Consider the following 14007-nt stretch of genomic DNA (forward strand, 5'->3'; position numbering starts at 1 on the left):
TGGCGAATCGGGCATCACTAGTTCTTACAGCTCAGTAAGGAGAGGCACTTTGAGATAATATGCTTTTGAACTGGTATGAAAGGACTTAAATGATTTTCTCTGATACATGACAGATAATAAAATTCTTTAAGGGACACATGCCACCCCTTACTGAACTATACCATAATCTGCAGCTTCCTGAAATACAGAGACAGCCTTATACGCCACTGATTCTGTACTAATTAAACCCAATTTTAACTGTGCTGTCTTTTCTTCAAGGAGCTGATGAATGGAGCACAGCTCTTAAACCAGTTAATGATAGACTGATTTGGTCCAATAAAAAGATACTGTATACCACAGGACTTCTCAAAGCTGTCCTGATGACTCCATCTTGCAAATTCATCTAACACCTGTATAAGTTGCTTATACAGTATCTGTAATATGTTATCAATTCCAGAAGGAAGTTCTTTGGCATGATGCAAGTACTATATAGCAAGTCTGTTAGTTAAGTTGAGAGCCTGAGATGATAATGATATATCCCTTGATTTAGGAGTGAGGTTCATTATGATTATAGCAGGCAAAGGCTTGCTTCTCAAACCTGTCCTGGTGGAACCTTCATGATTTTGGGATATTCTTTATAGCTATGCTGAAAACCCGACTAAGGTGTCAAGTTATTAGGTTACAGTACTGTCAGAGACAGTGTAATTCAAATGGGTTAGTTTTGCACATATCATCATTTGGATATATTGTCCCTGAAAGTAACCTTTTTTTTTTTTTTTTAAATCTTTATTAATTCTCAATCTTACATCAAGTGTACAATCCATAAAACATTACAATTAAACACATCACTTGATAATCTTTCTAAATTGTCTTACAATACATAAAATTACCACCCTCCCCACCCATCATTCCCTGAAAATAACCTAACAACTTGACACCATAGTGGGGTTTTCAGCATAGCTATAAAGAATATCCCAAAACCATGAAGGTTCACCAGGACAGGTTTGAGAAGCAAGCCTTTGCCTGCAATTGCTTTGTGGTGGCTATGTAGGTCCCCTTGCATATATGGAAATAATCCTTAATACTTAGGTTTAAAAAAAGAGAAGTGGGACCTGAGACTTCTGCATATATACCAGTAATTCAGGAGAAATTTAGCAGCAACCAGTAGATAATCAGAAGCATGACCTGTAAAACAGTTTCATGATGCCAAGAGCAGTTTCAGAAGGAAACCTGGGCTGCTGGCATCTGGTTTCCAGTGCTGAGACATGCTGGGGCAAGGATAGGAGTCTGGGCAGGTACACTTTACATGCTACCTCCTTCATTTCACAGCCAACAGTTCTCTAGAAACTATATTATCTAATACGTCAATCAGATGAACTTGTCTTTAGCTTCACCTAATTACATTAATGAAGGGGTGTGATTTTTCTTAGAAAACATTTGTATTTTTTTGATTCTCATATAAAGATCCAGTATATAGAGATGTATCATTATTACTGTGACTTTTTAACAGACATTAGGCAGCTTCTAATTTTAAATAGATACAACCAAGTTCACTCATCTAAGGGAGTTAAACAACCTGATTTTGCTCACTGAACATTTGTTTCACTTTGCTGGTAGGAGAGTACCTTGTTCCTCCATGTGCACCCTCTTCTTTTATAGAGGTGAAACTGTTTACTGTAGATATGAAATCAGATAGACCCCTTCTTGTGCTGGGATCTCGGTTCTGCATCATTTGGCACTGAACTGGATAGGTGTTCTGGCTTTTACACTGCCCAAGCAGAGGACGGCTGGGAAACTACCTTAATGTGTTTGCATACCAAGCCTTATGTCGGTGATTTTCAGCCTTTCATCTTGGGGCTCACTGACAAGGCAGAGATCCAGAAAAGTGGGAATGGAACAGTGCGAATCAATTTCAGATAGCTTAACAGAATTAAAGTCTCGGTGCTGAAGGGGTTCTTCCAAATATACTTTGTTGAAGAAATTAGACCCAACACAGTCTGTGTTTCGGCTTGGAGCCTTCTTCAAGGGTACATGCAGCCATGTGAAAAAATTAGGACACCCCATGAAATATTCAGTTCTTTCTTAAGAAATGTTTACATATCAATGTCAAATCTTTATTTTTAATTTTATTTATCTCTGGAAAAGTGATGTAATTGCAGGTAAACAACAAATATTTTCCTTGATTTACTCATGAAACAAAAAATATCCACAAAAATGTGTATTCTAAGCGAGGAATGAATTAGGACACCCTAATAGCTAGTATTACCCCCTTTGGCTGAAATAACTGCAGTGAAACACTTCTTGTAGCCATCTAGCAGTCTCTGACATTAATCTGAGGAAAGTCTGGCCCACTCCTCAATGCAGAATTCTTTCAGCTGTGATATGTTTGAGGGGTTTCTTGCATGTACATCCCGTTTCAAATCACCCCACAGCATCTCAATGGGATTAAGATCAGGTCTTTGACTCTGCCACTCCAGGACTCTCCATTTCTTAGTCTTTGGATTTACTGGTATGTTGTGGGTCATTGTCACGTTGCAGGGTCCAGTTCTGCTTCAACTTTAGTTTTCTTACAGATGGTCTCGCATGTTCCTTAAGCACCCTCTGATACACGGTAGAATTCATGGTGGATTCTATGATGGTGAGCTGGCCAGGTTCTGCTGCAGCAAAGCATCCCCAAACCATGACGGTTCCACCTCCATGCTTCACAGTTGGTATGCGGTTCTTTTTCCTGGAATGCTGTATTTGTTGTATGCCAAACATGTCCTCTTTTCTGGTGTCCAAATAATTCAGTTTTAGACTCATCTGTCCATAGAACACTGGTGTTTGTCTACATTCTCTCTGGCAAACTTCAATCTGGCCTTGATACTTCTCTTAGAGAGCAAAGGTTTCCTCCTTGCACGTCTTCCATGCAGTCTCTTTCTGATTGTAGAGACATGCACTTTCACATCGGCTGTAGCAAGAGCCTGCTGTAGGTCCCATGATGATATTTTAGGGTTTTTGGAAACTTCTTTTAGCATCTTGCGGTCTGCTCTGGGGGGTCAACTTGCTTGGACTGCCAGATCTGGGCATATTGACAATTACTTGTAAAGTCCTCCACTTGTACACTATTTTCTGGACCGTGGAATGGCTAATGTAAAATTCTTTTGAGATCTTACCAGACTTATAAGCTACTATAATCTTTTTTTTCTGAAGGCCTCAGACAGCTCTTTTGATCTCACCATGGTGTTCACTCTCACCGCAGCAGTCATGAGCACACCAAACTAAATGTCTTGAGGTTTAAGTAGGGCAAACCTTCTTCAAAATGCTGAGTAACGATGTTCTAATCATGTGCACCTGATGTTGATACACCTGTGTGTGATTTGAGCCACTTTAAGTGGGAGGATATGTACGGGTGTCCTAATTTATTCCTCAGAATACACATTTTTGTGGATCTCTTGTTTCATGAGTAAATCAAGGAAAATTTTTGTTGTGTACCTGCAATTACATCACTTTCTTTTCCAGAGATAAAAAAAAAAAGATTTGACATCGATATGTGGACATTTCTTAAGAAAGAACTGAATATTTCATAGGGTGTCCTACTTTTTTCACATGACTGTATGTTGTCAGATGCGTAGTCGCCTTGAGGCTTTGTGGGAAAAAGCACAGGATTGATCTATTGAAAAATAAGAGTTGCTGAAGCAATGTTTGTTTCTGCGTAATGTGGAAAGCCTGGACATATGATTATAAAATGCCAACCATGTAGTATCCTTTTTAGGTGAAGTTCTCTGAACTTCCGTAGACTTTCCTCTTTTCTGTGCAGCCAACTCTTCTGTTGGACCTAGAGTGAGAGATATCGGATAGTTCTGACCTCTTTCCACACCCATAGAAGAGTAATGGTACATGGACTTGTTGTGCCACTGAGGCTTGTGTGCATCTGTGAAGCTGAAAGCTATACCGTTGGTAGTTTCACTGCCAGCAGGGCCTCCCAAGGCGGACAGGTTTCAGCAGCGATGTCAGACTAATGATGTATACCCATCTGGGCAGCAGCAGATGGGCAGAATTGGAGGTGGAGGATCACATTTGATTCGACAACGACATCGATTTTAAACTGTGCAGAAGAAAGGCCCGGTAATCTACTTCTGTATTCTGCTACAAAAACTTGATATCAAGTCACTAGGATTCAAATACGAGTTGATGGCACTTTTCATTTAACAAATGAATATTAAGATTGTTTCAATAATTTAATTTTTATCTTTGTAGTTGAATTTTTATTGAAGACACAAGCTGGTAAAAGAGCAACAATATACTTCAAAGATAATGAAATTAAGCACAAACAACATGCTTTCAAAAACAATTTTAAAATGAATCCCCCCACTTCACCCCACCACAGTGTTGGTGGTGCTTACATCCCTTTAATACATTTGATCTGTAGACCTAAATTTCTTTATAATAGACTCCTATCAGGCATACATTTTATAGAATTACCCCAGTAGTGATTGTGTAATGAAAGCATACCAAATGAACACAATCTGAATGTCACACTATTTTCACTATGTAAAAAATCTGGTAAAATATGTGTAACAAGCTATCACAAAAATACGTATATAAAATCCAAAGACACTAAGAACATAAGAACATAAGCAGTGCCTCTGTCGGGTCAGACCACAGGTCCATCCTGCCCAGCAGTCTGCTCCCGCGGCGGCCCAAAAACAGGTCAAGACCTGTCTGAATCATCATAAGGGGCTCCCCTGCCACCTTGGTTTCCCATTTAAGTCCTGCCTTCCTATCGAAGTCCTAGCCCTCCAGTCTACACATGCACGACCAGGTTGGTTTACTCATTTCCTGGTTAACTTCCTACACCCGTGTTACATCCCAGCTCCTCCCTCAGTATCCCACGATCCCTCTATCCCTCAGGAATCCATCCAATCCCTGCTTGAATCCCTGTACCGTACTCTGCCTGATCACTTCCTCCGGTAGCGCATTCCAAGTGTCCACGACCCTTTGGGTGAAAAAAAACTTCCTTGCATTTGTTTTGAACCTGTCTCCCTTCAGTTTCTCAGAATGCCCCCTCGTATTTGCTGTCCCCTTCAGTCTGAAGAATCTGTCCCTATCCACCCTCTCTATGCCCCTCATGATCTTGAAGGTCTCTATCATATCTCCCCTGAGTCTCCTTTTCTCCAGAGAGAAGAGCCCCAGCCTATCCAGCCTCTCGGCTATAATTAAGCTATTTAACAATGTATGGCCAAGTTAAGGTAAATTTAATATGAAGGTTCCATTAATACAATACAATTCTTATTTATATACCACCAATACCTCCATGAGGTTCACACTCACAGCGGTTTACATAAGCAATTATGGTGACACAAATTAAACTAATTTCCTCATGGTTTGAGTCTGTCTGTCTGTCTTCCCTCACCTGACAGTGGTTTGCAGTGGCAGCAGCAATTGACAATACAGACAGCCTGAGCCCTCTTTGCTTCCTATCTTTGCAAAAGTGGGAAGTTTGTCAGAGTAGACTTAAGGGCTGGCACTTACAGGCTGTCTGAATCATTGCCTGCTGCAGCCATTATAGAAGAAATCTTATAATGTCAAGCCACTGGCTGGTGATGGGATAGGAATGACAGCACACTGGTTGAGAAATATTTCCTTATGTTCTGCTAAGGTTTTATATCTTTTTTTTTTTTTTTTTTTTAGCTAGTTATATAGCATCCATAAGCCCAAAAGCCATTGAAAAACACAGTGGAGGGTTACAATTTGCCCAAGATCAAAAGGAGTTGCACTGGGATTTTAACCAGTTAGGGTAGTAGACGCATCCTGTTATAATCCTAAACTTTCTGAGGGGGGATTCCTTTATGCACCTTTTTAGCATCCTCATTTAGAACCAGACATTAAAGGATTATCGCAACTACTAGGGAGCGAGTTTTCCATTTTAAGCCCTCATCTAGCTAACCTAGTCATTAGTGAGGGTACTCTCTGGGACTACAGACTAGAGAATGATACGGGACAAATTTAAGAACATAAGAACATAAGAACATAAGAAATGCCTCTGCTGGGTCAGACCCGAGGTCCATCGTGCCCAGCAGTCCGCTCACGCGGCGGCCCAACAGGTCCAGGACCTGTGCAGTAATCTTCTATCTATACCCCTCTATCCCCATTTCCAGTAGAAATTTGTCCAATCCTTTCTTGAACCCCAGTACCGTACTCTGCCTTATAACGTCCTCTGGAAGCGCATTCCAGGTGTCCACCACACGTTGGGTAAAGAAGAACTTCCTAGCATTTGTTTTGAATCTGTCCCCTTTCAACTTTTCCGAATGCCCTCTTGTTCTCTTATTTTTCGAAAGTTCGAAGAATCTGTCCCTCTCTACTCTCTCTATGCCCTTCATGATCTTATAAGTCTCTATCATATCCCCTCTAAGTCTCCTCTTCTCCAGGGAAAAGAGACCCAGCTTCTCCAATCTCTCAGAATATGACAGGTTTTCCATACCTATTATCAGACGTGTTGCTCTCCTTTGAACCCTCTCGACTAATGCCATATCCTTCTTAAGATACGGCGACCAATATTGGACGCAGTACTCCAAATGCGGGCGCACCATCGCCCGATACAACGGCAGGATAACTTCTTTCGTTCTGGCTGTAATACCCTTTTTGATTGTACCAAGCATTCTATTCGCTCTCTTAGCAGCCGCTGCACACTGTACCGACGGCTTCATTGTCATGTCCACCATTACCCCCCAAGTCCCTTTCCTGGGTACTCTTATTCAATAACATCCCTCCCATTGTATAGTTGTACCTCGAGTTTCTGCTCCCCACATGTAATACTTTACATTTTTCAATGTTGAACTTCATCTGCCATTTCGCCGCCCATTCTTCTAATTTGTTCAAGTCCCTTTGCAACTTTTCGCAGTCCTCTGTAGTCCGAGCTCCATTAAATAGTTTGGTGTCGTCCGCAAATTTTATTATCTCGCACTTCGTTCCTGTTTCTAGATCATTTATGAAGATATTAAATAGCAGCGGCCCGAGCACCGAGCCCTGCGGGACACCACTCGTGACCCTCCTCCAGTCGGAGTAGTGACCCTTCACTCCTACCCTTTGTTTTCTACCCTCCAACCAGTTTCTGATCCATCTATGAACGTCTCCTTCCACCCCATGGTTCTTCAGTTTCCGGAGTAGACGTTCATGGGGCACCTTGTCAAAGGCTTTTTGGAAATCTAGATATATGATGTCTATGGGGTCTCCTTTGTCCATCCGTTTGTTGATCCCTTCGAAGAAGTGCAATAAATTCGTTAGGCACGATCTTCCCTTGCAGAAACCATGCTGGCTGGTTATCAGAAGTTCATTTTTTTCAAAATGTTGATCGATGTTTTCTTTTATCAGTGCTTCTGCCATTTTCCCTGGAACCGAAGTCAGGCTCACCGGCCTGTAGTTTCCCGGGTCACCTCTTGATCCCTTTTTAAAGATGGGCGTAACGTTGGCTATCTTCCAATCTTCCGGGATCTCGCCTGTTTTCAGGGATAAGTTGCAAATTTGCTGCAGTAGTTCCGCTATCTCCTCCTTTAATTCCTTCAGAACCCTTGGATGTATGCCATCCGGACCCGGGGATTTGTCAGTTTTTAGTTTTTCTATCTGCCTACGAACGTCCTCAAGGCTCACTTCTATAGATGTTAATTTTTCTGCCTGACTTCCGTTGAAGAATTGCTCAGGTTCCGGTATGTTGGACGTGTTTTCGTTTGTAAATACAGACGAGAAGAACATGTTAAGTCTTTCTGCCACTACCTTCTCCTCCTTCACCACTCCCTTCCTGTCTCCGTCGTCCAGCGGTCCCACTTCCTCTCTAGCCGGCTGCTTCCCTTTAACATATCTGAAGAATGGTTTGAAATTTCTTGCTTCCCTGGCTAGCCTCTCTTCATACTCTCTTTTGGCTTTCCGAACCTCACGGTGACATTCTTTTTGATGCTTCTTGTGCTCTTTCCAGCTCCCCTCAGTTTTGTCCTTTTTCCATTTCTTGAATGATTTTTTCTTATTGCCTATCGCTTCCTTCACTGTTTTGGTTATCCACGCCGGGTCTTTTGTTCGATTCTTTTTACACCCCTTCCTGAATCTGGGGATATACAGATTTTGCGCCTCGCTCACCATGTCCCTGAAGAAGGACCAGGCATGATTTACCGTTAGCCATGTTTTGGAAGTGTTCCTAAGTTTCTTCCTTACCAATTCCCTCATTGCTTCGTAGTTTCCTTTCCTGAAGTTAAACGTTGTCGCAATGGATCTCTTGCCTTTTGACACTCCTACCTCAACCTTTGTCTCAATCTCCACAAGAATTCAATTTCCCCATCTCGTCTCTGTGAGTTTTATCACTGCCCCATTCCTGTAAACTCTGCCTTAACTGCATAAGCCTCGAACACTTATGATTTTAAAGTGTTTGAGGCTTGTGCAGATGAGGATGGAGCTTGCAGGAATGGGGCAGGACATGAAAAGGACTTGGGTTGGGACGGGAAAATGAATTCCCACGGGATAGGAAAAATTTGTCTTCGTGTCTTTCTGGAATTCAGTGTCTGTAGCCTGAGTCTTATTGCTAGTTGCTGGTATTAAGCAATGACTTGGAGACTTCCCTAACTTCCTTCCCTTTGGGCAGGGGTTGGCAACCTTTTTACAGCAAAGAGCCAGTTTATCGAAAATGTTTGATCCAAGTTTTACAAAAAGTTGCAAGGTATAGCTTCTCTCCCCTCCAACCCCTTGCAGGTTTGTGCATCTCTCATCCCTCCCTCTCTTGCCTCTCTCCCCATCCCATAGCCAAGGTTCTCTCCCCTCTCCAGGCCCCAATTCTTTAATCTCCCGCTCAACCCCATGATTCTTCCTCTTCCCCCCCCCCCCCCGGCCTACTGAGGTACCTGGTTGTTCAATGGGAGTCTTTATGTAAGGAGCGCAGCCCTCTCACTTCAGTCTCCTCGTGGCTGCCTTCTAAAATGGCTGCTGCAACCTCTTGTGGCAGCTTGTAGTAGTACAGGAAATGCAAGTAGCTGCGAGAAGTTGCGGCAGGCACGAGGAGGCAGGAGTAAGAGGGCTGCGCAACTGCCTCAAGGACCCCCGCTGGATCACCAGGTAGGCTTGGGAGGGAATGTGAGGTTGGGAGAGAGATTAAAGGGTCAGGGCCTGGAGAGCCACAGCTACATGCAAGAAGAGCTGCATGTGACTCACAAGCTGCAGATTGTTGACCCCTGCTTTAGGGTTTGGTCACTACATGACCAGCCTAAACTTGTGTCTCTCACATGACAATAAGCAGCAGCATTGCAAGTATATTTTGGAAAAGGTAAGTAAAATCCTACTGCTGTTGCTTCTGCTGCTACTACTACTTATTTCTAAAGTGTTGTGAGATGCATGTAGCGCTGTGTAATTTTTCTATAGCAAATATCTTTTTGAATGATCCTTCCCTAAGCTGGTTGCTGGTCTTCTGGTGAAGGCTCTGTCAAGAGGGGCTATTTTACAAAACAGAAATTGCACTTGAAATACTGTGAGTGATCAAGTTGACCAGTGCTTTTGCAAGGTAAAATCCTGTTACAGTTCTCTGGTGCATAAATTAGATAAAGGCAAGAAGAGAAAAACTTTAAAAAAATAATCAGAAGATGGGGAAGATACAGGGTTAGAGTTGGAGCAGGATTACAGCCTGAAATATGAGAAGTCTTCTTTCTTTTTGCTTCACCACACCCCAGCTTTTTCTGTTTCGCAAGTGTTGAAACAGGTCCATAAGCAGTGGGGAGTTAGAATGCAGTGTTCACTGATCTTTGCAGTTGCTGATACTTTGCCTGTAGGGAAGCTTTAAAAGTGTCTTGGTTGGTTTTCGATCAGGAGCAGCAGAGCAGTGCCTGGTTACTTGGCTCTCATACTCTATATTTGTTCCGGCAGGTTCCGCTGCTGGTGATGAGCAATGGGGTATGATGTAACTCGCTTTCAGGGTGATGTGGATGAAGATCTCATATGCCCCATTTGCAGTGGGGTCCTGGAGGAGCCTGTGCAGGTAAAAAACACTTTAAAAAAAAAAGTTGTCTCTGTTGTTGGCTCTAGGGGATTTTATGTATAATTTTTGCCTCCAAAACACTGGAAATTGATTTCTCAGTGGGTAAAGGGTGGACAGTAGCAGCAGTACCACAAGCTCTTCCTACCCCTCTTCTGCTTCCCCCCCTTCCCCCCCTATCTGAGATTAGGTGATCAATCATGGGGTGATTTTGGTAGGGTCTGTGAAGAAGCCAATTATCGTAATTCCTACATATGACTTGTTGGAGAGATGGCCTATGCTGGATTTTGAGATGACAGATCCAGAATTTTCATTCTTCTTATATACCCAAGCTGTAGTACTGTCTGCATTACTTATGATGATCCTCTGTCTGCTGCTGGGCTTTGGTCCTGCTTTTCTCATTCTTTTATTTGTTTGGAAACTAATCAAACTGCTAAAGAAGTCTCCATTTTTGTATAGATGCTATTAGGTAATTTCCTGTTAGCTTTCAGAGATGACTGAGGCATCTTTGGCCTTTGTAAATAACACCAAAAAAGTTGGTTTTGAAATACTGTCTTGTGGTCTAAAAAATGAACACACAATTCAGGTTTATTTTCTTTTTTAAGTTGTTATATATTTGGCCACTGCACAGGTGTTTGGACTCCTCTTTTTTTTTGTCCAGGGATTCGCATCCCCTCTCCCCCCAATATCATACCAGTATAGAGAGAAAATGAACATTGACTTGAAGACTGAGGAATTCACTTCTCTTGGTCCTAGGAGGGTGGACAGGGTGAGAACATGGAGCCCAGAAAAATGGATTTTGAACATTTCTTTTCAGATTTTATTTTATTTTTTTGTATGTATGTGGTGGTGGTCTTTGTATGTAGTTTTGCGGGCTATCACCATTCAGGTTTCCCCTTTCTTATGTTGTGCTCCTGATGCATAGGCATCTCAGCACCCAAACTGGTTAGCATATTATTATAGCTTAAGTGTATAGTGGTGACTTTTTTGCTCAGCAGTTTCCATGTGCTGCTTTGGGTTTCTAGCTGAATGAAAATTGGTTTCCCTTTGGATTTCTGCACCATGACCCTGCTTTCACAACTACCAAGAGTGAGATTCCTATATTATAACCTGCTGTCAAACCTTTACAGCAAACAGAGAGTGACACGGGGACAAACTTTGTCCCTGTGAACTCTGTCCCTGTCTGCGAACTTGGTCAGTTATGATTTTATATTTATATATTAAAATTTAAAGACATCATATTTTGTGTAACTATTGTTATATAAATTACATACAATGGAGAACAAGAATCAATAAAACTCCTGTCTTCCCTCCCCCTCACAAATTTCCCCTCCACTATCAGAAAAACCGAACAAGCTAAATTACTTGAGAATGCTACATAGAAAATTCATTCTAACAGAATACCTTGGTCACATACACAACACAAGTGTCAAATACATAATAGGTGACCAAAAATGATAAATATAAATTAAACCAAAATTACAAGAAGCCACACCTTTCATGTAGCACAACCCCAACAAAATAAAGATCCATTTCCTCCTCTACTGTGCAGAATATAAAGATCACGTGCCAGGGATGATGATAGAGGAGTTCAGCTAGCCAGAGAGATTCCCCTAAGCCTGCTGGAAGTTGAAGGTAGCATGGTCTGGTAATGAGGTTAGGGTCTCCTCTCAAATTTCTGCTCTGGGCCCCAGCCATGTCTAACAACAGATACACATTTCAAATCTGACATTGTAATCACAAAATAAAAAATTATTTTTCTACCTTTTTTTTTTGTCTGGTCATTTTATTGTTCAAATCGTGTTGATCCCATGCTCTGGTTTCTGTTTCCCCTCTGTTAATTCTTAACTCGCTGTTCAGGGTCTCCTGCTCATGTGACATTTCTTTTTCATGCTCGCCATCCATTTTCCATCTCTGTACCTATCATTTCCCATGTTCATCTCCCTCTGCTGTGTCCCCTATACTTCTCTTTCTAGTATCTCCTCTGCATTTATCACCACCACTCTATCCAGCATCTCTCCTCTGTGTACTTGTGCCCCCCCCTCCCAGTCCACTATCTCCCTTGTGTTCTATTCTCCCCCATGTCTAGCAATCTCCTCTGTCCATATATCCCTCCCATCTTCTCATATTGCTGCATGGGGGTGGTATGTGGACACAGAGGGACATCTCCCCTATGTATCCCTGCTCTCCTCCATGCCCTTCATCTCTCCTCTTTTTGTATACCTCCCTGTGTCCAGCTTCTCCCCTCTTTTCTCCCTCTGATGTGAATTCAGTATTTTGCTTCCTCTTCCTTGACCAACTCTTTGGTTCGGCAACTCTTGCTTTCCTTCTCTTTTCTCCCTGTAAGTATAGTACATCTCTCTAGCGCCCTTCCCATGGGTCTAACATTTCTCTACCTTCTCTCCAACCTACTCCACCACAGGTCTAGCACTCCTATAGTGTGTCCTTTATTCAGCTTGCCCTCCTCCCGCAGAGGCAGCAGCACCTTTCACCCACCCTCACTGCATTATCCTACCTCCCCACCACCAATCCTGACAGACCTGCTCCGAGGCCTTCCCTCTGCAGGTCCCCATCCCTGCCATTTTCTAAAACAGCCCTTTTAAATGTCTCAAAATGTGAAGCTCTCTGAAACCTGGACATGTGTGCCCTGAGTCCAGCAATCAGGTTTGTTTCCACTGTGTGATAACTGGCCTGAGAATTGAGCCAGATCCTTTTCATAGCAATGCACAGATTTACCACTAAGGAATGATTCAGCACTGCACATACAGTATACTTATGGTTGACATTTTAATTAGTGGCTGCTGGTTAGAAATATGGTAATTGATGGTATATTTATGTAATATACATGTGTTAGAACCCATTGTGTTGCAAAATATATTTGCTATATTTTATATCCTTTTAGACCATTCCAGACAAGTAGGTTGTGTCCCCTAACCATTTTGAATACAGAGAACACTGACATTGGTGACACCATCACCTTATAAAGATCAGTGTAACCAGAGTGCTTTTGGGTCTGGCTCTCTAGGACTCAGCTTGTGATGGGAGCTCTGTCGGTGGTAGCCACTGGCCAGGGGCTAATATGCTGCTCTTAATGATTGAAATGTTGACCTGCCCCCTTAGTTGAGGAAGGGAGTTGCACAGTGCTGGGAACGGAAATCTTAGACTAGTGGGGCCCCATTGGATCTCTGCAAGGGCAGAGGTGGTGAGTGAGGTGAGTAGGTGGTATTTCACCTTCCACCCCCTTTAGTGTGCTTGATCTACCCTTCTTTTCCTCCTACCCCACCTGTAAGACACACAAACATAATGGAAATCACTAAAAGGAAGAGGCTACTCTTTAAGTAATTGTCAAGTGAGCCCCTCTCAGTGCCCAGCACCACTATGTAGGCTGTAATGGGGGTGCTGTTAAAGGTACAGGGAATTACTGCTTCACACCGCTTGACTAGGGCCACCATTGTGGGTGGGGGAGGTTGGCAGTTGCCCCTGCATCAGTATCTTAGTGGGGTCCTTTGCTTGACAGGTGATTTGAACTGATGCAGCGGCGGTGGCAGATTGGAACTAGAGCCATCCGGAATGCAACAGGAGACTGCAGTTGCAACGGAGAATGATAGCCATTTCTATACTTTTGTGGCACAGGCAATTAAGAAAGAACAATTGTTGTTCAGGAACAAAAAAAATTAAAATTTTGTTACATAATGCTATCCAGATAAAGATACCACTTAACTTTACCACCGACTATGCTTAGATTGTAAAGGAAAGAGAATTGGATTTGTATACCACCCTTTAGCGGTTACACATTCAAAGCGGTTCACATATATACAGGTACTTTTTATTTTTGTATCTGGCTCTCCAGTGACTTACTGTGCCCAAATGTAACTCGGGGTTGGAAATGCAAATACTGTATATCTAAAATCCAAATCCAGTGATGGGATGAGAAACCATCCAGTGGGCTCTAGAAATTACACAAACTTGGCTTTGCTTAGAATGTGCTGTTAAGTGAATCTGAAAGCCTGGGGGCAGCCTGTTACTACGGAGTGTAATGTTGT

At 42.5% G+C, this 14007-nt stretch overlaps 1 protein-coding gene across 2 annotated transcripts in view; it reads left to right on the forward strand.

Moving 5' to 3' along the window:
- The window catches only part of RNF41 (ring finger protein 41), a 67609-nt gene that overhangs the window by 34801 nt on the left and 18801 nt on the right, over positions 1-14007 (forward strand). For both annotated transcript variants that reach the window (XM_033937847.1, XM_033937844.1), the window contains exon 2: positions 9856-9967. In XM_033937847.1, coding sequence (XP_033793738.1) covers positions 9878-9967 — 90 coding nt within the window. In that variant the 5' untranslated portion in view covers positions 9856-9877. The remainder of the gene's footprint in view (positions 1-9855; positions 9968-14007) is intronic.

This window comes from Geotrypetes seraphini, chromosome 3, assembly GCF_902459505.1.
Source record: "Geotrypetes seraphini chromosome 3, aGeoSer1.1, whole genome shotgun sequence".
Lineage (NCBI taxonomy): Eukaryota > Metazoa > Chordata > Amphibia > Gymnophiona > Dermophiidae > Geotrypetes > Geotrypetes seraphini.